The sequence below is a fragment of the Fusarium flagelliforme genome (assembly GCF_020744385.1).
Source record: "Fusarium flagelliforme strain FIESC 12 MPI-CAGE-AA-0113 chromosome Unknown B0J16scaffold_6, whole genome shotgun sequence".
Lineage (NCBI taxonomy): Eukaryota > Fungi > Ascomycota > Sordariomycetes > Hypocreales > Nectriaceae > Fusarium > Fusarium flagelliforme.
The window spans coordinates 3,004,161-3,028,058 of record NW_025763508.1 but is presented as its reverse complement, the minus strand read 5'-3'; the positions used below and the strand labels follow the sequence as shown (position 1 = coordinate 3,028,058).

At 47.5% G+C, this 23,898-nt stretch overlaps 9 protein-coding genes across 9 annotated transcripts; 3 read left to right on the top strand and 6 right to left on the bottom strand.

Annotated features, from left to right (window-relative positions):
• Positions 1 to 73: 73 nt before the first annotated feature.
• B0J16DRAFT_417591 (uncharacterized protein) lies at positions 74 to 3,609 on the top strand. Its single transcript, XM_046133682.1, has 5 exons — positions 74 to 530; positions 581 to 1,089; positions 1,154 to 3,260; positions 3,328 to 3,404; positions 3,460 to 3,609. The coding sequence occupies exons 1-5, from the start codon at positions 106 to 108 to the stop codon at positions 3,504 to 3,506; spliced, it is 3,165 nt and encodes a 1,054-aa protein (XP_045980565.1). The 5' UTR covers positions 74 to 105; the 3' UTR covers positions 3,507 to 3,609.
• Positions 3,610 to 5,250, bottom strand: B0J16DRAFT_348012 (S-adenosyl-L-methionine-dependent methyltransferase). Its single transcript, XM_046128653.1, has 9 exons — positions 5,086 to 5,250; positions 5,002 to 5,036; positions 4,813 to 4,950; positions 4,691 to 4,757; positions 4,600 to 4,627; positions 4,537 to 4,549; positions 4,055 to 4,481; positions 3,920 to 4,004; positions 3,610 to 3,864 (listed from the first exon to the last, which is right to left on the bottom strand). Exons 1-9 carry the CDS (start codon positions 5,170 to 5,172, stop codon positions 3,716 to 3,718), a joined length of 1,029 nt encoding a protein of 342 aa, XP_045980564.1. The 5' UTR covers positions 5,173 to 5,250; the 3' UTR covers positions 3,610 to 3,715.
• A 197-nt stretch (positions 5,251 to 5,447) lies between these two features.
• On the bottom strand, positions 5,448 to 6,883 carry B0J16DRAFT_348010 (uncharacterized protein). Its single transcript, XM_046128652.1, has 2 exons — positions 6,217 to 6,883; positions 5,448 to 6,164 (listed from the first exon to the last, which is right to left on the bottom strand). The coding sequence occupies exons 1-2, from the start codon at positions 6,840 to 6,842 to the stop codon at positions 5,543 to 5,545; spliced, it is 1,248 nt and encodes a 415-aa protein (XP_045980563.1). The 5' UTR covers positions 6,843 to 6,883; the 3' UTR covers positions 5,448 to 5,542.
• Positions 6,884 to 7,054: 171 nt separating this feature from the next.
• On the bottom strand, positions 7,055 to 8,461 carry B0J16DRAFT_417588 (uncharacterized protein; the record flags this gene model as incomplete). Its single annotated transcript, XM_046133681.1, has 2 exons — positions 7,765 to 8,461; positions 7,055 to 7,706 (listed from the first exon to the last, which is right to left on the bottom strand). Exons 1-2 carry the CDS (start codon positions 8,424 to 8,426, stop codon positions 7,055 to 7,057), a joined length of 1,314 nt encoding a protein of 437 aa, XP_045980562.1. The 5' UTR covers positions 8,427 to 8,461.
• A 179-nt stretch (positions 8,462 to 8,640) lies between these two features.
• On the bottom strand, positions 8,641 to 10,509 carry B0J16DRAFT_357692 (uncharacterized protein; the record flags this gene model as incomplete). The annotated part of the gene is made up of 3 exons (XM_046129554.1): positions 8,641 to 8,690; positions 8,957 to 9,810; positions 9,863 to 10,509. 3 exons carry the CDS (start codon positions 10,507 to 10,509, stop codon positions 8,641 to 8,643), a joined length of 1,551 nt encoding a protein of 516 aa, XP_045980561.1.
• A 670-nt stretch (positions 10,510 to 11,179) lies between these two features.
• B0J16DRAFT_403364 (SGNH hydrolase-type esterase domain-containing protein) lies at positions 11,180 to 13,289 on the top strand (the record flags this gene model as incomplete). The annotated part of the gene is made up of 2 exons (XM_046132711.1): positions 11,180 to 11,683; positions 11,739 to 13,289. 2 exons carry the CDS (start codon positions 11,180 to 11,182, stop codon positions 13,287 to 13,289), a joined length of 2,055 nt encoding a protein of 684 aa, XP_045980560.1.
• Positions 13,290 to 13,348: 59 nt separating this feature from the next.
• On the top strand, positions 13,349 to 13,739 carry B0J16DRAFT_348008 (uncharacterized protein). The gene has a single exon (XM_046128651.1). The coding sequence runs from the start codon at positions 13,357 to 13,359 to the stop codon at positions 13,648 to 13,650; it is 294 nt and encodes a 97-aa protein (XP_045980559.1). The 5' UTR covers positions 13,349 to 13,356; the 3' UTR covers positions 13,651 to 13,739.
• A 5,343-nt stretch (positions 13,740 to 19,082) lies between these two features.
• On the bottom strand, positions 19,083 to 20,172 carry B0J16DRAFT_248340 (uncharacterized protein; the record flags this gene model as incomplete). Its single annotated transcript, XM_046123082.1, has 2 exons — positions 19,083 to 19,462; positions 19,515 to 20,172. Coding segments are annotated over 2 exons (1,038 nt in total), but the record flags the coding sequence as incomplete, so codon positions are not given.
• A 2,131-nt stretch (positions 20,173 to 22,303) lies between these two features.
• Positions 22,304 to 23,263, bottom strand: B0J16DRAFT_348002 (Scytalone dehydratase). Its single transcript, XM_046128650.1, has 4 exons — positions 23,117 to 23,263; positions 22,999 to 23,054; positions 22,903 to 22,944; positions 22,304 to 22,847 (listed from the first exon to the last, which is right to left on the bottom strand). The coding sequence occupies exons 1-4, from the start codon at positions 23,142 to 23,144 to the stop codon at positions 22,488 to 22,490; spliced, it is 486 nt and encodes a 161-aa protein (XP_045980557.1). The 5' UTR covers positions 23,145 to 23,263; the 3' UTR covers positions 22,304 to 22,487.
• Positions 23,264 to 23,898: the final 635 nt, after the last annotated feature.

The following is a 23,898-nucleotide window of genomic DNA, read 5'->3' as shown; positions in this document are numbered from 1 at the left end:
TCTACCTGTAAGAATGTCGAGTTGCTATCCGTCATCATCTTCCCCTCACTCTCTTATTCCCAGCTTTCACCTAATCGGTGGTATATTTGACCACATCATCACGCCATGGACCCGGCATCGGCAATTGGGGTAACATCCGCTGTCATCACTTTCCTTGAGTTCAGCTGGAAGGTCGTGCGCAACGCTAAGGAGATTTACGACTCAGCTGATGGATGTCCAAACGACAATCTGACCAGAGAATCGGTCGCGAGATCTATGCAGGCATTCTCAAGGAAATTGCAGCCACCTGACCCATCGGCAATCCCTCCAGAGTATCAGGGCATTTGCGAGCTTTCCAATGAATGCCAGAGTATATCTAGCGAGATCTTAACAATTTCCGACTCTTTGAAGATCGGGGGAGAAAAATCAAGATACAAAGCCTTAAGGACGGGATTTAAAGCCTGGAAGTTCAAGAAGGACCTGGTACAGCTAGAGGAGAGGCTCGCACGATGCGGCGATCAGCTCTCACTTGAGCTCTCTTATCTCAAAAGGTAAGTCATATGGTTATAGGCGAGCGAGCAGCGGCTGAGATGACAATCAGTGGACAGATAATGTACTCGTTGGAACAAATTCGTTCTCTGGCGAGAGATGATACTTCAAAACTCCAACAAATCCAACAGAGCATTGATGAGCTTCGTCAAGCGACCGAGGTCGACCTTGGCACCGACATCCTGACCCACGTTCTTGACATCCTGCAACGGCAGGATCGTGCCCTGGATAGGGTTTGCCAAGATCGTATCTTGAGGAGTTTATGTTCGAGCGACATGGATTCGAGATATCACCAAGTGCATCTCCCAGCAGATGGAACCTTTACGTGGGTTTTGGGTCCTGAAGAGCGTGAAAGGTTAGATTACTTACCCAAAGACGATGAATATTGGGTTTCCCGAGAACGTCAGATGCAGTTACAATCCAACAAGAAGTTTGTGAACTGGTTAGCCATTTCCGACGGCATATTCCACGTCAGTGGGAAGCTCGGATCGGGAAAGTCTACTCTAATGAAGCTTCTCTATACTCATCCTCGCACCAAGAAGGAGTTAGAGGTCTGGTCTGGTAAGCTCTACTATACTTACCGCAAGGCTATCATCTCCATAACATATCTCTGATTCCAAAATAGGCAGTAAGACACTGTTCACGGCAAAGTTCTTCTTTTGGAAACCTGGTACAAACTCACAAAACTCCTTGAATGGTCTCTACCGGTCCCTATTACACAGCATTCTTACCGAATATCCCGATCTTATCCCGTCAGTGCTACCGAGCTATTGGGACCAAGCAAAGAAGGATACAGCAGCCATACAAAACCCATTTCCCATCACCCCAGAGATCATCGAAAGTTCCTTATTCATGCTCTTGAAAAACGAATCATTCTACGAATCACGTCGGTTGTGCATTTTCATTGATGGACTTGACGAATGTGTTGGCGGCGGACAGCATGACTACAGAACCCTGGTCGATACACTGGATACTTGGGTGCAAGGTTCCAATAATAACTTGAAATTCTGTGTGTCGAGTAGGGAAGATAATGTTTTCATGAACCGATATGAGGAACATCAACGACTGCGACTTCATGAAATGAGCTGGTACGATCTGAGGAAATACACACAAGCGAATTTAAGTCATCTTCAAGATAAGGCTTTGCTTAAAAAGCTTTGCTTTGAAGTTTCAAACAAGGCACAAGGTATATTTCTTTGGTGCACACTAGTCGTGCAGACACTGCGAAGAGAAATCGAGGTTGACCCGCACAACTCATTAGCTGGATCACCGATGAGGGAATCTTCTATTATGAGATTGCTCGACGAACTTCCAGTCGACCTGGAGGAGATCTTCCGGTACATTCTCAACCGCCTATCAAGACAGGAAAGAAGGAATTTATATCAAACATTATCGATGTTGAAAGTTTCTGCAGCAGCCGCAGAGAAGCACCGACTGCCTCTCTGGCTCATCTCATACTCATTCCTTGATGATTACAACAACGACCCTGGGTTTGCTCTATATCGAAAACCTGTGAAAACCCCCATTGGAGGATCGACTGCCAGAGATGAAAGACTCGCATATGCTCTAAGAAAACTCCAACATGAATCTGGAGGCTTGCTTGAAGGGGTTAGGGTGAACGGAAGCCCGACTGAGGAATTGGCAATGATCGGACTTGGGTACAGGTATGCCCATTTCCGTCGACCCCTCGTCGTTAGCTACGCTCATAGATCTGTGCCTGAGATCTTGGAGGGCAGCGAGGTTGCGTCGGAAAAGGAGGCCATACTTGGCAGTTTCAATGCAGCAGACGCCATAGTAAACTTAACTTTGGCACACTTGCGTTTATGTGTGGGTGCAACACTACCCGATCATCACCCCTTGGCTGTACTCACATGTTTTGTTTCCGCAATGTCTTCTGATCAAGAAGGCTTCGAGTTCTTGGACACGCTGGATCTTCTATATGAGGATATCTATCCAGAAAGCAATTTACCGGAGACAGAGATCTACCTCTTTCAAAACACTGGCCTCACATATAGAATTGGTTGGGTGACTCCAAATCATCATACGAAAGGACACGGCAGAATGCTTATCACATTCAACACTATGTTCATTGCACTGGAATTCGAGCGCTACGACTATGTCCTTTGGAAGATTAAACATCGTGCAGCTGTCATGGACTCACCAATAAAAAAAGCGATACTTGCCGCCTTACTTTTCGATATGCCAAAATTTAACGATGGCCATCTACAGGATGAGTTATTCAACGTTGGATGTTTTGAAAGTTCCTCCACCACAGGGTTCACACAGCTCCCTTACGATGGTGAATATTTCCGTGTGCGCAATGTGGAATGCATGACAATATGGCGGGATTTTCTAGCGATGCGTTGGCATTCATGGTATCAGGCACTACACATGGATCAACATAGATTTGGTCACTGGCTTGAAATGTTTCTCAAGAGGGGAGCTCTTTGTGAGTTTGAACTGGTCATCACCCGCTCAACTGTAGAAGAATTTGCCACTCTTACTCTCGGTGAAGTCGAGGTCAAGATTTGGCCGATGTACGAAACGGACTCACTGGAGTATCAGAAAACACTGGAAGCCACACGAACTTTCGAGTCTGATACCGTTTACTCGCTTACAGATTGGATACGAATAATAAATTTGCCCAATCTGGACCGGATCCTCTCCTTGCTGGAAGAGAACAACACTGTTCTAAGTCATCACTATCCGAAGGACGAAAGCCTACAGAATCCGTAAGTCCATAGTACTATCAACTGTCCATGGTGAACTCATTAGCTAACTACGATGTCACCCTTCCAGGGAAACAGTTGCGGAAGTGCCCAGCGTACGATTACGCATGCAGACACTCACCAATCGCTTTATTATAGCTTTACTTGGTACGTATATCGAAAAGGACTAAGCACTTACTAACTGTGTTTCGTCTGCGAACAGGTTTATTGGTTGGGCTTGCATTTCACCTGCTTTTCTTACGAAGCTAGGTCAAGCAATCACTCAACCTTTGCTTCCATGTAGTACATGCAACACGGGAAGGGTTTAAGGAATATTGATAACACATTGTAATTTATTGCAGACGAGGCAAGTGGAGATCGCCTAGTCAGCTCTTAAACAGGTTTCCCTTTGACTTTGCAGTAAGGCTCTTTGCCTCACTTGTAATACTGTATAATATAAAAGTAACCCCTTCCAATCTTTACTCCGGCTTGCGACCGTATACGTATCTCGTCATAATATAACTATGCACCTTGCGGTTTCGAAGGGCTTGGCGAATCTGCATGAGGAAGATCTGGTATTCATCATCTGGCCACTTAAGAACATGGTTCCACAGCACGAACGAGTATCCTTGGACTGAGTGTCAGTGACTTCGCATTGCAGGCGATAGTGAAGTATTGCTTACCTTCCAAGTCATTCTCAAGAGTCTGCTGTACGAAGCGGCCGATTTCCGCCAACTTTGGGTCTTTTGGCCAGCCACCAATCGGGATCTTTATCTCGTAGTCAGAAGGAGAGCTTTCAAGACGAACTTTAAACTTACCTTGTAGTCCACAACTTTGACGTCCACAAAGCCAGCTTTCTTAATGCCTTCCTCCTGTAGCTCGCTGACGAAGAACGATCGGTTAAGGACTTTACCTCCCTCTTCGTACATCTTGTCGCAGGTCTTCCAGACGGGCGCTAAATCTGCTGTACCGTCATCACTTCGAATGCGGACATCAGCTTCAACAGACTCTATCCAGCCTCCGGGGGCGCAGCAACGATAGGCCTGGTCGAAAATGTGGTTCCAGTCGGGAATTGCACCGAATAAATATCGAAGGTGGATGAAATCGAAGTGGTTGTCATTCCAAGTCCAGGATTCGGTGGCATCATCAACTTCGAAACGAACGTTCGGAGGAACCCATTGTGGTTGGCAGGGTGAAAGGTCGGTCCCGATTACTTCAGCACTTGGAAATTGATCACCAAAGTCGCTGAAGATAATGAAGTCAGTTTAGAGTTACCGTTAGCGAATTTGAGTTGTCATACATTGCCCAGATTCCTAAGGCCAGTTAGCTAAGCAGCTAGAGGAAATAAGGCAGAGAAACCTACCACTTCCCGTTCCAACATCAAGAACTCTCTGCGAAGGCCAAGGTGGTCAGAATAACTTCCTTGTATTAAATCTCAAGGGCTGGATCGATACCTGAACATCCTCTTTGACCGGAGCAAGAAACAACTCGCCATTCAACAGAAGCGTGAGATAGTGATGGCTGCAAACACCGTCAGCTTATTCCAATCGCCTTACGAGGGTTATCTCAAGCTTACGAGATATCAACAGATTGTAGCTGCTGATCATCATTTGGGAACACGTAGTCATTCCTGAACTTGTCGCTGTGGTATGTTCGGCCATGTATTCGACGATACTCGAGAATACTGGCAGAGACCGAAGCCGTAGAGCTCGAACTGCACCGAGTCATCAGTATCATTTGATCAGGCTGACGCATTAATACCTACGTGTCGGATTGCGATAATGAATCAGTGTCGTTGGCCTAAATACCGATCAGCCTCATACGTAGCACGCATGCATCTCAATCGTACGTCAGATCCCTCACCGGGTACAAGATCGCCTGGGGGGGACGGTGTCCGAGTTGCCGGAGAATTAGAATCGCTGAGCACATGCGTCATCCTGAAAGAGGTTAAAACGATTTAAGCAAAGTGAGATTTTTAGAAAAGCAATTAGCGCTTTAGTAGTTTGAAATAGTCAAAGGAGGGGAAGTGCGTGATAAAATGTGTGTCCAAGATCAGACCACTTTATGTTGCAGGGAATGGTAGGCTAAACCTTGCGGATAAAACCGCCAATCCACCATATCCATGTCTGGGTAAAGAGATGTAAATCTTCTGTTGTGCATTGCTTTGCAATTATCATGCGTTGGACATTCATTTAATATTGTTACTAACTTCGCCAAACGAGATCGCTTACTTTCAAAGGCACATGAGAAAAGTATTCATGTAGTACCTCCTCCAAGAGGAAGACCAGGCATCAAAACTCTGAAAGTTAACCACCGCGCGCCCTTTCGACATGTTTTTCCCCGCGCACAATCCAGTAACCGCTCTCAACTGTTGCCCCATCGATCTTGCAAAACTCCCCGCGAGTATTTGGAGCCAGGGCACACGTTCCATTTACGTAGCGCCAAAATTGAAATTTCACATGCGACTGAACGACATCCTTGTTGATTGCCTCTTCCTTCGCTTGGTCGTAGAGCTGTTTATAAATAGTGCTTGTAATTGAGACTTGAAGCGGAACCTTGAGATTCTTCAACCGACACAATCCTTCAGCAAACTTGTCAAGTAAGTATAGGGTGTTGTCTAGGTAGAGCCCCCAACCCTCGCATTTCACTACAAGAGCGAGATGCAGACGGCGAACATGGAAGAGGCTGTCGAGGATAATCAGGAGGATCTGTTTCAGTTGGACCTGTACTATCCCTGTTCCCATTGGATGATTTGTGTACCAGACATTAGGTTGACGGACTGTTTCCAAGTCCCATACTATCTCGAGTGATTGCAGGAATAGCAGCCTTGGAGGGGTAGGGATATCACGTGGTAGCCTGGTAAGAAGCTCTTTGCTCGATATGTGAATGGTGTTTGTCCCATACAAGACTTCCACTCCTTCGATGTAGCTGGCGAAGTTAGATGGGAGCGATATACAAGACAAAACAGTGGAACACTCACGATTGGCGACATGCCATAATCCATCCCATAGCTCCAATCCAGCACGCACTATGATCTCCGTCATGGGTATACGTGTCACACTGATACGCATAGCCTTTGAAGCAAGTATCATCACCCGGCTCGTCCGAATTCAACACCCTGTCACGCTCCTCTCCAAGCTCCCAGCTAGGATACGGCGAGTAGGGATCAGACGACCGATTCGTTGGCCATGCTTTGTATCGATTGTCATTCAACTTTTGCTGTGCAGGCGAAGGCGTACGATGGCAGACACAGCCACGCCATTGCCAACGTTTCGGCCTCATCTTATCATATCCACCATCGTAGTGTGCGTCTTGAGGAAGTCCGTTGTCGCCAGGTTTTGAGATATACGGGTGATCGTAGAAAAGGTCCATATGGACCCTGCGAGCGCCGAATGCTTGGATGAGAATCTCGTGTCTAAGATCGGCTGGCAATTTAAAGATCGATGCGTTCTGGGTTTGGATCTTTGCAGTGGATAGTGGCAAGAGATGCTTCTCGGTGTTGAGGAAGAAAGGTAATTCTGGTTCTGGCCTGGGACTTTCTTCTTTGCCGTTATTCCCTTGCTTGGTGGACTTGTCAGCTATCCAACCTTTAAGTCGGCGAATCATGATTGATATATGAGACTAATTCCGTTGGTTGACAACTAAAGATGAAGTGGTCTCGAGATCATCTGCGTTAAAGCGGGCAGCAGGCGGAGTTTTATACCTGATGCCTAGCGCATACAGTGTTACGTAATCAATGCACTGTCTGTCTTGACAACTGCTGGTTCTTGAAATACCGTGCATCCTGAAACTATAGAATATTCTTTACACATAAAAGGTTAACTGCTTCCAAAGCAAACCTGAAGGCGGGCTTGACGCGCTTCCCTATCGTCATCCTCCCCGCGAACAACCCAGTAGCCATTTTCCTTGGTTGCATTGTCAATCTTCACCCATGTTTCAGTTGATTTGGTTAGCGGTGCCAGAGCACATTTTCCATTTGTCCATCTCCAAAACTGACAATCCAGTACTGGGGTGCAATCTTTGTTCAAGGCATCTTGCTTGGCTTTCTCATACAAAACGTTCCAGTGGTCTTGCGTGAGAGATATTGTAAGTGGTGCCTGCAAATTACCCTTCTTTAAAAGGGCAGTCGCGAATTCGTCCCATTGGAGAACCATGTCGTTGAGATCAGGCTTATTGCTCGTAGTGGAACATATGGCAAATGCCAAATGTAGGCGTCGAACATGAGGAAAGGTCTGCAGAATAATGTCGTGGACCTGTGGTATCTGCTCTAGGCGAAGTCTCCACTCGATATTGGCGTATCCTCGACGCCCACCAGGCGGGATGTACATATCTGGTTTCCAAACAATCTCCAGAGCATTCATGGTTTGCAGTCTTTGAGATGGGATGAGTCTTGGTAGATTCTGAAGAAGAGGTTTGCTACCCATATGAATAGTGTTTGTCCCATAAAGAACTTCTATGCCTTCGGTATAGCTGAAGGATGGAGCAGTCAGTCAAGACTTGATAGAGGGTTCCGGAAATCTATACTCACGCCTTGCGACAGGCCAAAAGCCATCCCATAGCGCCGATCCAGCACGAGTCTGGCCTTCCGTTTACACTCGGATCAATATGAGCTCCGCATCGATGAGCATAACCTTTACAGCAGCCATCTTCGCCAGGCTCTTCCAAAAACCAATATCTGTCCATGTCCTCGCCCAATCCTGAACTAGGATCTTCCGGATATAATGGAGGCCAGACGTTGCCTGTAGGTCCTCCAGAAGGATCGAGTATGCCGGCCTGTATCTGTCCGAACATACGGGTCACATTGCTTGGCTTGCGATGGCAAACGCATCCGCGCCATTGCCAACACTCAGGTTTATCCATGTCAAAGCCGCGCGCCTGCTGCGTGTTTTCACCGTAGTGGATACCTGGATTCCTTTGCCGTGTCATATTCAATGGATGTTGGTAGACCAGATCAATGTGTACTGTGCGACCGCCGAATGCTTGCAGGAGAATCTCGTGTCTAATCTCAGGTGGTATACGAGTGAAGATTGATGCAGTCTGATTTGATGAGCGTAGATCATCACTTGAAGAGGTTGGCGTCAAAACGTGTCGAGGTTCTGTAAGCATGGGTGGCTCAGGAATGACAGGATCGGATCTGCCTTTGCCTAGTTTACCTTGAATCCATGATTTCAGCTTCGAGCGTCGAGTCATTTCGGATGACAGAGAGAGATAGTGCTTTGACACCTTGATGGGGAAGTCCTCAGTTGAAAACCTGAGAATGGGCACGGGTCCGTCTTTAAAGTGATCGATACAGTGCTTAGTGTGTAAACACTGTCTGTTGGTGCGAACCTCCTAACTCTACTTCAGTCTAACCGTGCACTGTTCGTACAGATCCTTGTTTCATGTTACAGTACTTGATTGGTTCTTACAACATGCCATGCTTGACTTTTGGGTCCACCGGGGAAGTTGATTTACCTACCCGACAGGTTAGAAGACTTTCATCATGATCACAATATGTACTTGAAAGACAAGTGGTTCAAGATACAAGGGCTAATTATTTCATGTTTCAATCCAAGCGCAACTCTCAGTCTGCCGAATAGTTATGTCACTTTGCCCTCGCGACATCTACACCTGGTAGAAAACAATGATGACTAACGACATTACGGACTGATGCCGAGTGCATTGGCGGTTAATGCTTGCACGTGTTATTCAAAAGGTGTCGTTCCGATACCACTATCTACTGTTGACACCTACACAAACAGAGTAATCTGGTCTCAATCCAGCACATCCATTCCCCAAAGCCTTATTCCAAGCAATAAAGCTCTCATGAGTAATACCATTCGCCTTTTCCACCGACTTGCAAGTGTCTTTTCTGGATACTAGCCAATATTTGTTACATTCAGACGCAATACCAGTCTGAGTTGGCATGGTTGTAACTCGACTCGCAGGAGGAGGCCTCTTAGATGTTCCAGTCGCTGGAGTACCGGGAGTAGCGACACAGTACCATTGGTTATCCTCGATGTCCTCGCAATCGTCCATCACTGTAGGGTTCATCGCAATGAATTGCTTCTTGTCGAATGTCCCAAACACATTCGCCAGCATCTCACAGGTCTCGCCGCCTGTGGTGTAGTACCAAGATTTGCAATCTTTGGGATTTCCTCTGGGTACTGGGCTGGGACTTTTCGTCGCTGTGGGGAGAGATGGCAGGTCATCGGCCACTCCAACACAGTACCAATTGCCTTCCCAGAGACCATTGCAGTTCTTCTTGAGAGAAGGATTGTACTTGAAGAACTGATCCCTGGAGATGCAGTTGTATGTTTCCAGTATATCATCACAGGTCTCGTTGGGCTCAGCCTTGTGAAAGTTGAGACAGTCTTCAGGCATGGGCCCATGACTGGGAGTTGGAGTAAAGTCAGGCTCGGTAGGTGTGAGTGTCGTCCTTGTGTGCTTAGTCGGCTCTGGCGGGGGAGTAAATGGCGGAACAGAGGAGCCCCAATCAAGGTCAAGGGTAGTACTGGAATGGATGCCAACGCAAACCCAGTAACCGACAAACAGCCCTGAACAGTCAGTGTGTACTTCCGGATTCCATTTGAAGCTGAGTATCAACAATTAGCCTTTGCCTTTTAGGAAGACGTCAGTGGACTTACAACTCTTCTTGCTTCATAAACGCACTATGCCTGTTCAGGACGTCACGACAGGTCTGTCCGCCCCTCACGAGATGCCATTTATTGCATTCACTCGGCTGTCCAGCTTGCGTAGCCTTAGGAGGCCAGGTGTTGTCGATTGTAGGCGTGGTGATATTCCAGGTTGAGACAGGATGGCGAACAGAGTATGTGGTAGTGGAAGAAAGAGTGGCATTGTGGGATGTGGTTTTGAGACTCCCAGTTGCCGATGGCTTTGCCGTCTTGTTGGTAGTCTCGACCGACGGAGTCTTGGTGTAGCCAACCTTGCTAGTCTTACTGTTAATCGCAGACTTCGTAGACGTCTCCGCAAGTGAGGTGTTGCTATCGTCAACCGTCTTCGACTCGTCAACAGCGACACAATAAGCCGACTTCAGCCAGAAGTTCTCGGTACAATCTTCAGAGACAGCTGGATTCCAAGCCAGAAACTCTTTCCGCGTGATGTAGTACTTTTGAGGGACCGAGTTACAGTCATCGCCCTCTTGAACAGTATGCCATGCTATGCAATTCGAGGGCTGTCCGGGATGGACTGGACCGCCTGGCCTGCGATCAACAGCCAAGACCGACGGTACCGTAGCCCCGAGTATCAGTATGAAATGAGAAAGAGGACGCATCTTGTTAGATAGAGATTACTGTATCGCGATGAGGGCTAAGTGACAAAAAGAGTCATTTGTTAATCTAAAAGAATGAAGAGCATATTTCTTAACATGATCTCAAATTCCGCAGACGTGCAAAGGTGTCGTGAGCAACAAAAAAGTCCCATGGTCTCACTCGTCGATCATGTCGCAAAAGTCCAAGCTTCATCTTTTAAATTACAGGAGTTTATCAGTGGCGATACTTTTCGTTTGAATATCTCCATCCTAAGCATGAAACGGCTGTTGGTTGTAAATGCCTCTTACTTTAGTCATAAACCTTTCAGCTCAAGGCCGAGCCACCGTACAGTATTCTTTCAACGGTGTGTTGGTCCGGGGTATCGTGAGAAATTTTAAATTATTGTTTCTCCACCACTATGTTTAGTCGGGCCTCCGGGGAAGTGGAAAGCTGATGATCATTGAACACAATTCTACATCGGTCCGTATACGCGTTTCATGCGACTCAGCCTCTGCTGGAGGCAACAAGGGCTGGGTTGGGGTGCTACGAGATAACCAGCCTTGCTTCATTCCGAGACATGATGCCGTCAACCATTTCGCGCCAGAACACGTCTATAATTTGGTCAACAACTTCACGCACTCGATACTCGCCATCGCGCTTCACTCATGGTATACCATCTTAGACGCAATCAGCATGGTACTACTCCTTGTTTGCTGCCTTTTGGCCTTTTTCAGTGTCTTTGAGAGCCATGTGCCTCGACTTAGACATTCACCCTTACATTCCTCCTCACACTCACCCAAGCTCATCAAGAGAAAGGACGATGATCCTTCCGACTTCTCTTGGGTGAAGAGATGGGCTGCCATAGGTGACAGCTATACCGCTGGAATCGGAGCCGGGCGTGCTCTCGGCAAATGGACCGACGGTGAGGATCTTGAATTCGATCTCAAGCCAGAGAAGTTCGCGTGGAACATCACCCTTCCCAATCTCGATATTAGCGGCCACGACAACTGGTACTGCGCCCGTTATGATATGTCATATCCGATGATCGTCAACAGACTTCTTGGCAGTTATGTCGAAGATTTCCAGTACGCTGCTTGTAGTGGAGATCGTGCTGGACAGATCTACCAGCAAGCCAAGCAGATTGAAGGTGACCTTGACTTGGTCATGATGACTGCTGGCGGTAATGACCTTTGCTTGGTACGTTTCTTGCTATTGACCATAAAGTCCCATGAGCTAACTATTCTTTTCACAGGCTGGGATCATCTCCGACTGTATCCTCGTGTCCATCCGCAATCAAAAGGCATGCGAAGCCGTCCTCCAAGTCGCCGAGAAGAACGTCGAAGAAATCATCAAAAGCAACACGAAGGACATTCTCCATGCTCTCAACGACAAGATGAACAAGGACGGTATAGTAGTCGTCCTAGGCTACGCCGAGTTCTTCAGCACCGATAACGATGACTGCGAGAAAGAATATTGGGACATCTTCTCTGGCTGGGACTTGCCATTCTGGCGCAGGCAGAAGTTGACCATCGCTCGCCGTCATCGTTTCAATGCCCTTGTCAAGAAGATCAATTCTGCTATTGCGGATGCTGTCACGGATATATCCAAGGACAGTAAGATCAAGTACAAGGTCGGCTTCGCAGACTGGAATCCTTGGGTGACTCATGCTGATGTCGATGGACAAATGTGTTCTCCATCCAGCAATGGCGATTATCCTGACAAGAAGCAGCCTGGAATGCACTTCATCAAGCCTGACACCAATCCCAATGTTGTTCGAGAAGAATTGCGCAAGCGTTCGTTTGATGAAGATGACGCTACTCTTGCTGCAGAACTAGAAGATGAACTTGAGGCTAAGGAAGAGGCAGCTTCGCAAAGGATCTGGGGTTCCAAGTTCTTCAACAGTCCTAACCCTTCTGAGATGGTTCGTCGCGTCCTTCGCCGTCGTGACCCCAAGGATCCTGGATGTCCTGGAGATGGCAATTGGGACTTCACCATGGGCCTTGGTCTACCCAACAAGGTTGGCGCCAATTTCCATCCAAATGAAAACGGCCATGTCACCATGGCTAGTTTCGCTATGGCAGAAGCTATGGATCTCCGATCGCTGGTGCTAGGCGTGGACGCGCCGAACTGCGAGGTCAAGGACGAATTCAAGTGCTGGTCCGACGACGACTGGAAGATTTACGCCAGCGCCGACCGTCTAGACGAGCACTATGAAGATTTCTGCAAGAACATCGAACAACCCAAGCACGAGGTAGGATGGGAGTACTCCAAGAAGTACGACGAAGGCACACCAGATGAACACGAGTTCAAGATCTCACTCAGCAAGGAAATGGCAGATTACGATGAGTTGGAGTGCATTGACTCAATGAAGAAGCTAATTCACAACTGCGATACCAAGAGTAAAATGAATTGGAAGAGCGGAGGTATGTACGTTCGTGACGATGGGGCTTATACATACGAAGTCAATCCAACACGAACGAACCGACCTTGGCCACCGCCCGAGTATGGCGTAGGGACATGTAAAGGATGGTATCACGTACTTTGGAGTTCGTACACAATCGAAGGAGGAGGCTTCTCGACTTGGGACCACGGGCAGCAGACAATGCGACCGTCTATGGATGCCTATTATGGATTGGGGACTATTGGGTGGGAGTTTGAGTACTATGATGAGCCGACTGAGGATGGATATGAATGGAAGGCGAAGTTTAATACGCCGATTTGGGTGCGATCGCGCTGTTTCAAGAATAATTGGGTTGCGAAACAGGCGGGAGGGTGGACCGACGGGTGTGGTGGCAATGACTGAGTTGATATACAGAAGATGCGTTGATATTGTGGATAGTAGATATAAATCATGATTTGTTCCATTCCTTATGCTATTTCAGAAATTCGTTCTTCAAGTCCTAATACTCCTTATCCTCCTTACACTGCTCCCGATACCCCCAAATGATCAAACTTGCCCTCTCCTTCTCCTTCTTATCAAGGTGCTCCCATTAATCAAAGCGGAGAGATATGAGCGAGATTGGAATCCTAAGCCTACACCGAAATCAAGGACGTGGGTGCCCAGATCCGTGAGAAAGAGAGCCATCAGCTTGCTACGGCCTGGCTTGACGTCCACCCTGGCGCCCAGGACGCGGTATAGTCCGATAAAAACACGCGCAGCATAGAACGAACTGGTTTTCAAAACTCTCCCGTGACGCTCGTAGCTAGTCCCTTTGCCGATGATCTCAACAAATGCTAGTCTATATGGACGAGGCATACACGCGTAGGACTGGACTTGAGGCTTCCGATCTACGCCCAGGGTCCGATATGATATTGAACAATGGCCATGGGGATGACAAGAGTTTGACAATGTACACCTTTCCTGAACGCATCGGAGAAGTTACCATCATGGAGAGAAGCAGTCTTGGTGGTGATTGTGGGCGCAATCATGTTCACGCTTCAAGACGATATCAGTCAGCATGGATGATGTGTTTAGCGTATGTTGTCGCCTTTCAGGTCGCACGCTAGTTTTGCATAGAACCGATAACTTCCGAGACTTTGACAGATATTTTATTTGATGGCCGGGAAACTAATACCCACGCGCGGCGATTCCATCACAGCTCCTAACTGGAGACGGTTTCTGAAAGGTCTGCACCTCGAGTTGTCAAAGTAAATCACAGCGTACAGATTGTCTCTTTTTTCTAAGATGAGAAGCAGACCCCGTTCTGATGTCGTCAAATGTCAAAATGATTACCTCAAAGGCCCGACTCCTTCCGCTTCAATCTTACAGGCCCATCGTAGGATGGCGGTAGGACGATCGGCCGTATTCGGAAGGCAATAGGATCAGCTGCTGCGAAGGACGCCAGAGTAGAGAGAAGGCTTTGCAAGCATGATGATGGGTGTTGTTGTGCAAGTCGTCAAAGCAAAGAGTCGCTTTGTGATGGGAGCAAAGGTGCACGGCTCAGGAGAAATTTCACCCCAGTGGTGAAGACCGGGATCCATGATTTTGTAGGGTAGATGGCGACGGAAATGTCGGAAGAAGCCAAGCAATGTTTATCTTCGCCCCGCGACGAACGCTGCTCTACGCCAAACGACTCGAAGTCACCATTGCCACCATCGCGCCATAGAGTCGGGCCAGCGTTGTCAAGGGCACGAAGACAACGTGAGATTCAAACGGTTGCGGTATTGCATCTGTCGTGGCTTTTGGCAAGATATAGATTGCTGTCAGGCATTGTGAGACATGAGCGCGGTCGTACTATGTAGACACCTCCAAAGAGGCTCAAGATGACATAAAATGTTTTCATGACACGCGATGGGACCCTTGAAACCACAACGTCGGTAAGAGCCTTGATGCATAGTTGTTCCTATTGTCGGGCTCGTCACCAGCATCAACGACGCCCAAATACGTGCCGTTAACGAACGGTGAACCTTTGATGTCGAAGATTATCGAGTGGTGAAGATGTTACGGGATCGATGGGGTACAGCTGTTCCTCGGCTGTTGCCCCGTCAACGTAACATCACTGTCTATCCAAGCAATGATAAATGTTCATCACTTGACTCTGCTTGTCTCTCATGGATTGATGATGGTTGATATCACTGACATCCACCTAACATTGTTTCAACCCTGGCCTTTCCAAGCTTGTATAACAATTGTCTTCCAATTTTTTTCCGCTGCATCTAACAATCTACTCGTCCAATCCCCGGCTTCTAAACATATACTCCAGACCAGCAAGCTGATACAGAACATTTAAACACGCGATATTAACACGAATAACCTACTACCCGAAAGCTTACCGTCATTGCTTCGACCATACCCATACTGTCCACAAGCCATTGCTCCCCATGTCTCTGATCCTACCTACATGCCCATCTGTACGCGGAGTCACTACCAAATCGCTGTGGTACCAATCACGCTGCCTCTACCATCATTCAAGATACCACTGCGTACTCGGATATCGCACAGTCTTGCATCGTGGAGCGCAAGAGATCTCTCCAAATGCGACGTACCAGATCCGGCTCCAACCGACCGGAAATACCGCTGTGCCAGTTCCATTGCTTCCGGGAACGAGTTTTTGCAGTTCTCGGGTGTCCCTGACTGAGATTAAATGTTGCGCATTTGCTTCGTGGAGCTCACCAAGATGGTTTCAAACGCTGAGATGGTCACCTACCTGAGCATTTTGAAGAGAAAAGACATAGATGTGGTCAGGACAGTCTTCGTAATGATGCAATCCTACTATGATAGAGTTTCGTCCGAGCGAGGTCTCCGGAAACCTTTTCACACTCGCGAAGCTCCATCGCCCCTAGAGTTGTTCTCTGAAGTTCATGCATTTTTTATTTTTTTTGAGAAAGAACATCGACTACCTGTTCCGAAGTTATGTTGTCTGCCCTTTGTACGACGTACTGGACCCCCTCATCTACTCATACTCTGTGAGCAACCCTCGGAAGATGATAAGGTACACAACATGGGTGCGGGTAGCGTGTCACGTGACGTAAGAAGAAGAATAAATATGACGAGACAACATCATGGATGTATCCTCTTATAACATCACTCAGCATCTCGTCACATTGACCAATACGGACCATGTCCGTGGTGGCATCTTCAAGGCATCCCTGCTTTCGAGAATGACCCGTCCGGATACACTACTATGTGGCGGAACCCCGCAAGCAAGCGACATTGGTCCCTGTCGCTCTGGCGCACGTTGCAGCTGGGGAAGCATTTTCGGAAAGAACTTGTTGCACGGGCAACTGCCGAACAAGTGAAGGGCTAGACTCCTCGAGTCTGTCTCCACCATCTAACTCGCCTTGTTCATCGCACTTCAACCTACCGGTGCTAGCCAGTCCCACTACGATTGCCAGTAAGAACGCTCTTTGTATCCGAAATAAACGAGTGATATTGTTAGCAGATCCCCCGTCCTGTAAAGTATGAAGCGACTTTCGCCCATGAGCTTACCACGTCCTGATAACAAGACTTCCATCTTGAATCCCACGTTTTGGCCACCATGCCTCCAATGCTGACCCGGCATTTTCTGATTTACTTTGTCCTAATGATAAGCACTCGGCTGGGCCTAAACTGGGTCACCAACATCAACCAGCCATCGCGTTTACCACATGGCATATCCATTGCCTTGCCTTCTGCGTGCGTTTCAGTGTCCCGGTCCCACTGTTTCAGCGGTCGCCTGTGTTCACTCAAGGAATGAGTTATGGAGCCCCGATTGTCTCAGCAGACATGTGCCAAAGATGTCAGAACCTGAGAGTAGTTGTCACAATGTTATGAATGTATATCCACGTTTTAGCTTGATTTTTTCCGAACGAAACACACGATTAACAGGTTTTCGATTCCGTTATCTCATTTGATCCGGAACCTGAGATTTATTCGGAAGCTTCCCAGTTATGGCACAAGATTTGACTCCGACATCGCCGAATGGGCTCATACTGGACGTGGACTACACATTGCAGACTCATTGTAGTATCTGAAGACATCTCGACATCCAAAATGGGATTCCGCCCTGTTAAACAAACACAAGCACAAGGAGGGTCACATCTACACAGTACCGGTTGCAATCCTCATACCACAAAACAACTCCCGTCGTCGCTTCCGTCTACATGCAAGGCGTTCATTACCATGTCAACTCGCCCGCTCTTCTTTGACAAGAACAAGGCTCGCGAGCGACGACAGACGTTCCTAGATTGCAGCGTACCATGTCCCGTCATGTCCCATCCCTTCTCGCAACTATACCCAAAAGACAATGACGTATCTCACTCGGCAACGAAACATTATCCGAAGTCTTTGACCAGTACCAACAATGGGTAAACCTACAGCTTGTTCAATAGGATCTGTACTACGTCTTACATCGCTATACCGAGCTGGAATCCCAGAAACGGATAAATCAGCATTCTTGAAGTGCTCCAGTCTTACCAACTGCTTCCCCTGTTCCTCGTGCGTGCCATGGCTCCACGAATGGTAGACGGTGTCGATGCGCCTTTGCCATTCAGTAAGCACGGGCTGTAGATCAATCGCCCATGGGTCAAAAGAGCGGGCTCTACCTTAGATCCAACGAACGATGCATCCCTTGAAAGCTCTCTGACATCTTACCGGCGGATGACGAGTTCCGTAGTAGCAAGAGTCAGAGTCTGAACCGGACTCAGATCGCCGTCGATGGAGAGAGCACGAGCCCGTCTCACATCATGGTCACCTTATCCGATATACCCAGCAGCACAGACTAAAAAAATGTTGAGCTTTTTGACGCCAATGACCTGACGTAGACGGATCAAATCACCATGTATGAGCATCCAGAACGCAATGGCCGAACGAGAAAAGTATGGTAAACCGGCCCTTTCACTCCAGCTCTTTGATCAAACGCAAAGCCCTGGGCATGACGGAGAATACCACATTCACAGGTTCGAAGATACAAGTTCGCACGCTCCACCAAGGCTTAAATCCCTCACTTCACGCGACACCCTTCCTCACGCTAGTTTTTTTTCTTGCCGTTACCAAGGCTACCACAACGACCATTCAAGTTCCTTCGATTGCTGTCCGACACAGTCCACCCCCTCCTTCGAAAACATCAGCACGTCACGTGACATACGCGACACCCTATACCACGTGCTCATCACGTTCGCCATCACGCAATGTTGATACCATGCGCCGCAACACAACGCAAGCTTCGGTTGCCTGGTGTTTAGAAACTGGCTGCATAACTTTCTGCACTCGATCCTAATTGATGAACAAAGCCCGAACTACTTCATAGCTACATCACCTACAGCTTTATTGACATGTCTCCAATCACATCCTTCGCCAGAGCTCCCTCGACTTTGGCATGACACCCGCGCGTAGGCATAAGCTCCCCATTATATGTATGAGGGTGCCTCGGGCGGATTGCACCGTATTCAACATACTCTAGGTGCGGTAATGTGAGGAAAGTGGAAGGCTTACTGTATTGCTCGACACATCTGTCTACTTCACGGGAAGACTGAAAAGAATCTTCCTCTCAATTCCCGGTGAGACGGTGCCTGGTAATGTGTGGATTCTCTTTCTTCTTTCGAACCCTCTCCCGATGTATTCGACGTCACCATCGGTCAGTCACGCCACAACATATTGTTTCCGTCTGCTTGAATTAAAGGTTATACTGTTGTGGCCTTAAGAGCTTGCACCATGCAGCGCATTATGACAGCATCAAAAAAGCTCCACATGGGACCTCGCTATAGGGTAAGAGTCCACATCAGCCCTCACTACTAACAAAGCCGACGCGAACCCCAATATCTCTCCCTCAGACCGGCAGTTTAGCCGTCTCTGATCGTCTAATGTAGGTCTATGTTCAGTGAAATAAGCAACGTCCTGTCCCAAGGGCGTGTGACAGGCTTGGATAAAACAGAGGCACCAAGAGTGTAGGTTTAGACGAAACGTGACTTCTGCAAAACCTGGTTGAGGTCGATGTTATGCAGGGTCCTCAGTAACTCATTCAGAGCGTAGACCTCATATGAGGTATGCCTGGTACTTTGTCCAACTTGTAAGAGTTGAAAGAGCTGCAGCGCATCTGCCAACTGCATTTGGACGGTATAGGTCGGCCCGTTGACTTATTCAAATCGGACCTAGCTACACATCATGCGTAGGGTTTTCCTAGACACGACCGCCATTCTTACTGGTTTGGAAGTCCCGCAGATCGAAAACACGTAGACCACTTTCCACCTGCGCCAGAGGAATAGACAGCTCGGTCTGGATACAACAGGAATGCCTGTCAAGACCATTGCCGTACCATCGAGGCTTTTTCAATCGATTTATCATCTCTTTAAAACACTCAATACTGAAACCATCGAACGGCGGGGCGCTGCGCGGGTTCAAAATGCCACGTTTACCGAGTTCCTTTGTCAGAACACCCAGAAGCATGGACGAGCACTCAAAGGAACACACTTCTTCCTCATTCTGTAGTCGATCAAAGAGCTCGTACATTGCCGAGAAGATTTCTACGAGACTGCCTTGACGTGCCACATCAATCTCCTCTGCAGCTTCCGTCAGCACACGCCTTGGAATTGAGCTGCTACTGAGACTTACCAAGAATGTCAGCTGGAATTGGGAAATCCGCGGCTTCAATTAACCTCTGGCTGTGTCTCACTGCCAGATGAGTCATATTTCCAAACAAAATTGGTTTTGAGAAAACCCATGATATAAAAAGGCAAAGAATGCAGTCTCGCCCATAGACCTTCGGCTGCTTGGAGCTCAAGCCTTCGAGCCACATGTCAATGTATATCTCGACGCATTCATTGCATTCGTAATAGTCCACAATCATGGCCACCTTGGCCAGCATCTCAAGGCTGAGTGATCTTGGGACATCTCGATGATATCCATGAATGATGCTCAGGATAATCTTGAAAGCTTCAGGATCCCAGTCGCTTGCTGTTAGCTGTCGAATACCCGACACGCCAGCCTTTCCCTCTGCAAAAGGACCAGTGATCATTGCTTTAAAGACGGGCGAAGCTAGCTCCAGATGCTTCCCTGAGACTAGCATTCCGACCTCTTTCTTAAAGGGAAGTACACATGTCTCTCCATAGTTCGGATCCTTTGTTTGAGGGCTTGTGCTGTCGTCGTTCGTTTCAGGGTCAGTACAGCCCGGATCTGTTTCGTCGTCATCTGAAAATTCGGGACGACTATACTGGACATGACTGAAGTTGGAGAAGTTTACCTTACTCCAGTCTATCTGAGTTCTGTTGGTGGGTCGCCATTCTTGCTCCACCCAGATTCTGTCTGCCTCCCAGCGGAAAGTCTGCGCTATGCATTCGCGAAGAATAATTCGAGTATCACCGTTGGAGTCAAAGATATCGGCCGATGGCTTTTTGCTGGGAGGAGTTTCCGCAGGGCCTTTCTGAGCGGAAACGGGCCGGAAGGCTGGGGCATGTTCAACCATCTTCTTCTTTATTTGTTCAGTTTCTCGATTTTTAAAGGGTTGAGGGGATACGGACTTCTCCACAATCAACAACGTTGAGTTCTGATTCTTGTATCTTGGTACTGTTCTTTTTTTCGGATTCGCAGGGAAGAAAGAGAGTTCAGGCGCTGGGTTAATTGTGAGAGAGCGAACCCCTCTTTTTGAAGTAAGGTTATCGTTGGGCTGATATGCGGGAGGCCGACCAGTCCACTTTCAACCCCGCTTCTCCTTCTTGATCATCAAAGTTAGCACCGAGAAAAAGCAAATAACCCAACGAGATGTATAGGCAAGATTGTTGACAGTGAGGATTTCCATCGTTGTTGCTTTTCACGTTCGTCGCAGCCTGTTTTCAGAAAGTGAGATGGTCTCTGGGGTACGTTACTCTCGCATCAAATCTTGGCTGTTAGAACGAGGTTTACTGCTCTGGATTATTCAAGTATCATCTTGTCGACGACTACGTTGGGAATCAATCATGCTCTTTCGGTGCTAAATGAACAAGAAGGTGTCAAGTCCTTCATTTACGTCCTTACGACTGCACATGATAATCCTGCTGTGGTAGCGCTTTGGGTAAGTGTTCCCACTGGCGACACACCGCAGCGATTGGTCTCATCTATCAATCACAGTCTTTTCTGTGTCACAAACAAAAACACTGGAACCCCTTTCCAACGTAATCCCTGACCAAAAGTTCATTTGATTAGCGACCCGTAGCGTCCATAGAAATATTGTTTCACCAGCATTTTGTATTGCCAGTTCGGGTATTGCCGTACAGTAGTAAGCTAGTCTGGAATGATGTTCGAAGGCAGATTAAAGCACCAATGGAAGCTGCATCAGCTTTGCGACACTTGTTCTTCATGTCATATATCACATATGCACATAACGATAAGATATGCTAGTAAATTGGATGTCGTCTGGAAAGCTTGTGTTGCGCGGTTGAGCAACTACTGTTCTGTGTCATTGGGGCCTTTCCCAAACATCGCGTCTACAATTTAGAGATTCCGGTAATGCCAGGCACAAGTTTGAACGGACGAAGTACGCGGAAACCAAAAGGGACACAAGATGGCCTATACTCTAATCGGGACTATAACAATTAGTGAAGCGGTTCGTCCAGCGTTCAGTGCAGGGCGTCTTGATTGATATGTCACCACTAACCCAGGTCTTACGAACACAGATTCTCGCCACGCACAAGCACTCCAAGCCCGTATTCACAACACCCTATGAGACAATTGATGTCCGTGTCGGAGAGTGATAATACCTCATTCAGTTCTAAAACCAGGTTGCTTGTCGAAAGAGTAGAGCGAACTGTTGTTAGAAATCATAATTCGGGTTTGAAAGAGGATGCCCAGATCAAACTACAAGTGGAGCAGATAATAAGGCCTCCGATGTGGGAGGTATCTCATATTCGAGTCACCGGCAAGTGAAGATTAACATTGAGATATATACCTTATGGGATCAAAAGACAAAAAACAAAAAAAATGGTTGCTCGTCTTCCTGGGAAGTACACAAGTCGTGAAGAGTGGTAGTATGAACTGTTAATGAGACCCGGCAATCGACAGCGCACATTGTCAAAGTGAAGGTCAAATTCTGAGAGAGCTACCTTGGAAGGAGAGTCAAACTGAAAGATCGGCGAGGTCAATACATGAGGCAGTGTTGACGGTATGCAGATGGGTAGCTCCAGATACGGGCATACATAATCGTGTCTCAACACGTGGGCCTGTACGTACTCACTCGCAGTCAACACTCCATCATTCATTCACATGTCGTTAGGCGCCAGAACAGTCTAATCACGTGGTCGCTCATGACACTAACGCGACACTTCCATCTAACGCGTCGCAGAGTACAAAAGCGGCTTTGACGCAGATCTTAACATTGTTGCTAACAACGATCCCTATTCAGACTCAGCCACCATCGTCGAACGCTTATCCCAAGCCAAATGCATGGGAAACAATGGCGGCTAGGACAACCACCCGGCCGCGTATGTCGCCCGTGAGTGAATGTGACAATGTTACCGGGTTAGACACTTCAACGAAAACTGATTCGGAACAAATAGTGGTGGATGTCAATTTCGTCTCCAAGTGACTACCACTTATAATAGGATGGTCGTCGCATCACGAACTGCCTTTAAAGATCTTATCAAAGTCAAACTCGTTCCAGTAGACCTTAGGCTTCAATCCCGCCAGCTTCCACTCCCCTCTAATTCGGAGATAAGTATGCTGCATCAAAGCATGGCAGTGACCCTTGGCCTCAACAACCTTTTTATCTGAACCAGTGTATCGCTGATGAGCAGCGCGGAGTTGATGACTACCCACGATACAGTCTTTCGACACAGTCTCATACTTGGAAGCTCCAATGAAATGTTGAGAGTCGACAAGAGGGTCGCCGACGAAGCCTGGGTCAGAGACCATGGCGACGAAATCCTGTGCTGGCATGGCGTCCCATTTTTGGCCCGTCACTCCGGTGTAGTCGACCTTTGATCCCATTTAGTTTGTCGGATGCTGTGATTTATTTTGACGGCGTACTTACGATAAGCTCCGGAGCCAGGATATTTCCCAATCGCGCCCAGTCCTAGACACATGTTTGTAAAGCTAACGTGCCAGTACCACAGAAAGGTGCACATACCTTCGTATCTAAACTCTCTGCCCAGTCGAATGTTATTGCTGTAAGTTGCAGTGCATCTGACCATGGCACTGTGTCAATCATCAAAGAAACATAACTCCGTTCTCATGGGATTGCTCACCTGCGGGATCCACTTTTAGAGCACCCATGATGTTGTTGCGCCAGTTCCTTTACTTTTTCGATTCGACAGAAGTTTAAAAGAATCTTTGAAACCCAAGACTGAGAATTAAGAATTCGAATTGAGATTGGATGTCAAGCTCCAATTGACTCTCGTCTTTTTTATTCATCGGAACAGTCTACGGAATTTCCGCGACTAGCGATGTCGGTGAATCCAGCGCGGTTCTTTTTCCGTACGATAAGAGATATGCCGGAATATGATAAGCGATAATTGGTGAGCGATAAGATAACAGATAAGATAGTGGATAAAGGATGCGAGATACGTGACAGAAGTGCGCTCGACAGGATACGACGTCGTCTTCAATTGCTTGACTTCAAAGCGGCGGCATTTCACTGATTCACACAAATGGACAGGTTGTGTAATGGTATACATACAGTTTGGTCCGATTAATTGTTAGCATGGCCCAGGTTGTTGATTGGCTATCCCGCGATAATTACACATCCTCTTCAATCGCATTACGCTCAAGAACATTACCCTGTACTGTCCGAAATTCCACTGCACTCGTGCGATACCTACAACTTTGAGTTCTTTCAATTGAAGCGACATCGGGTTTGAGAAAAATGCTGTCGTAATGTTTATTGAAAACCGCATTTGCTCAAGCGTCGACTTTTATTTGGTGAAATAATTCTCCCCAATCCTGCTCCCTTTTGAGATTACCTTGCCTCTGGAATTGTTCGTGCACGTCTTCATGCTGGTTAGATCGCTACTTTTATCTCGGCTACGAT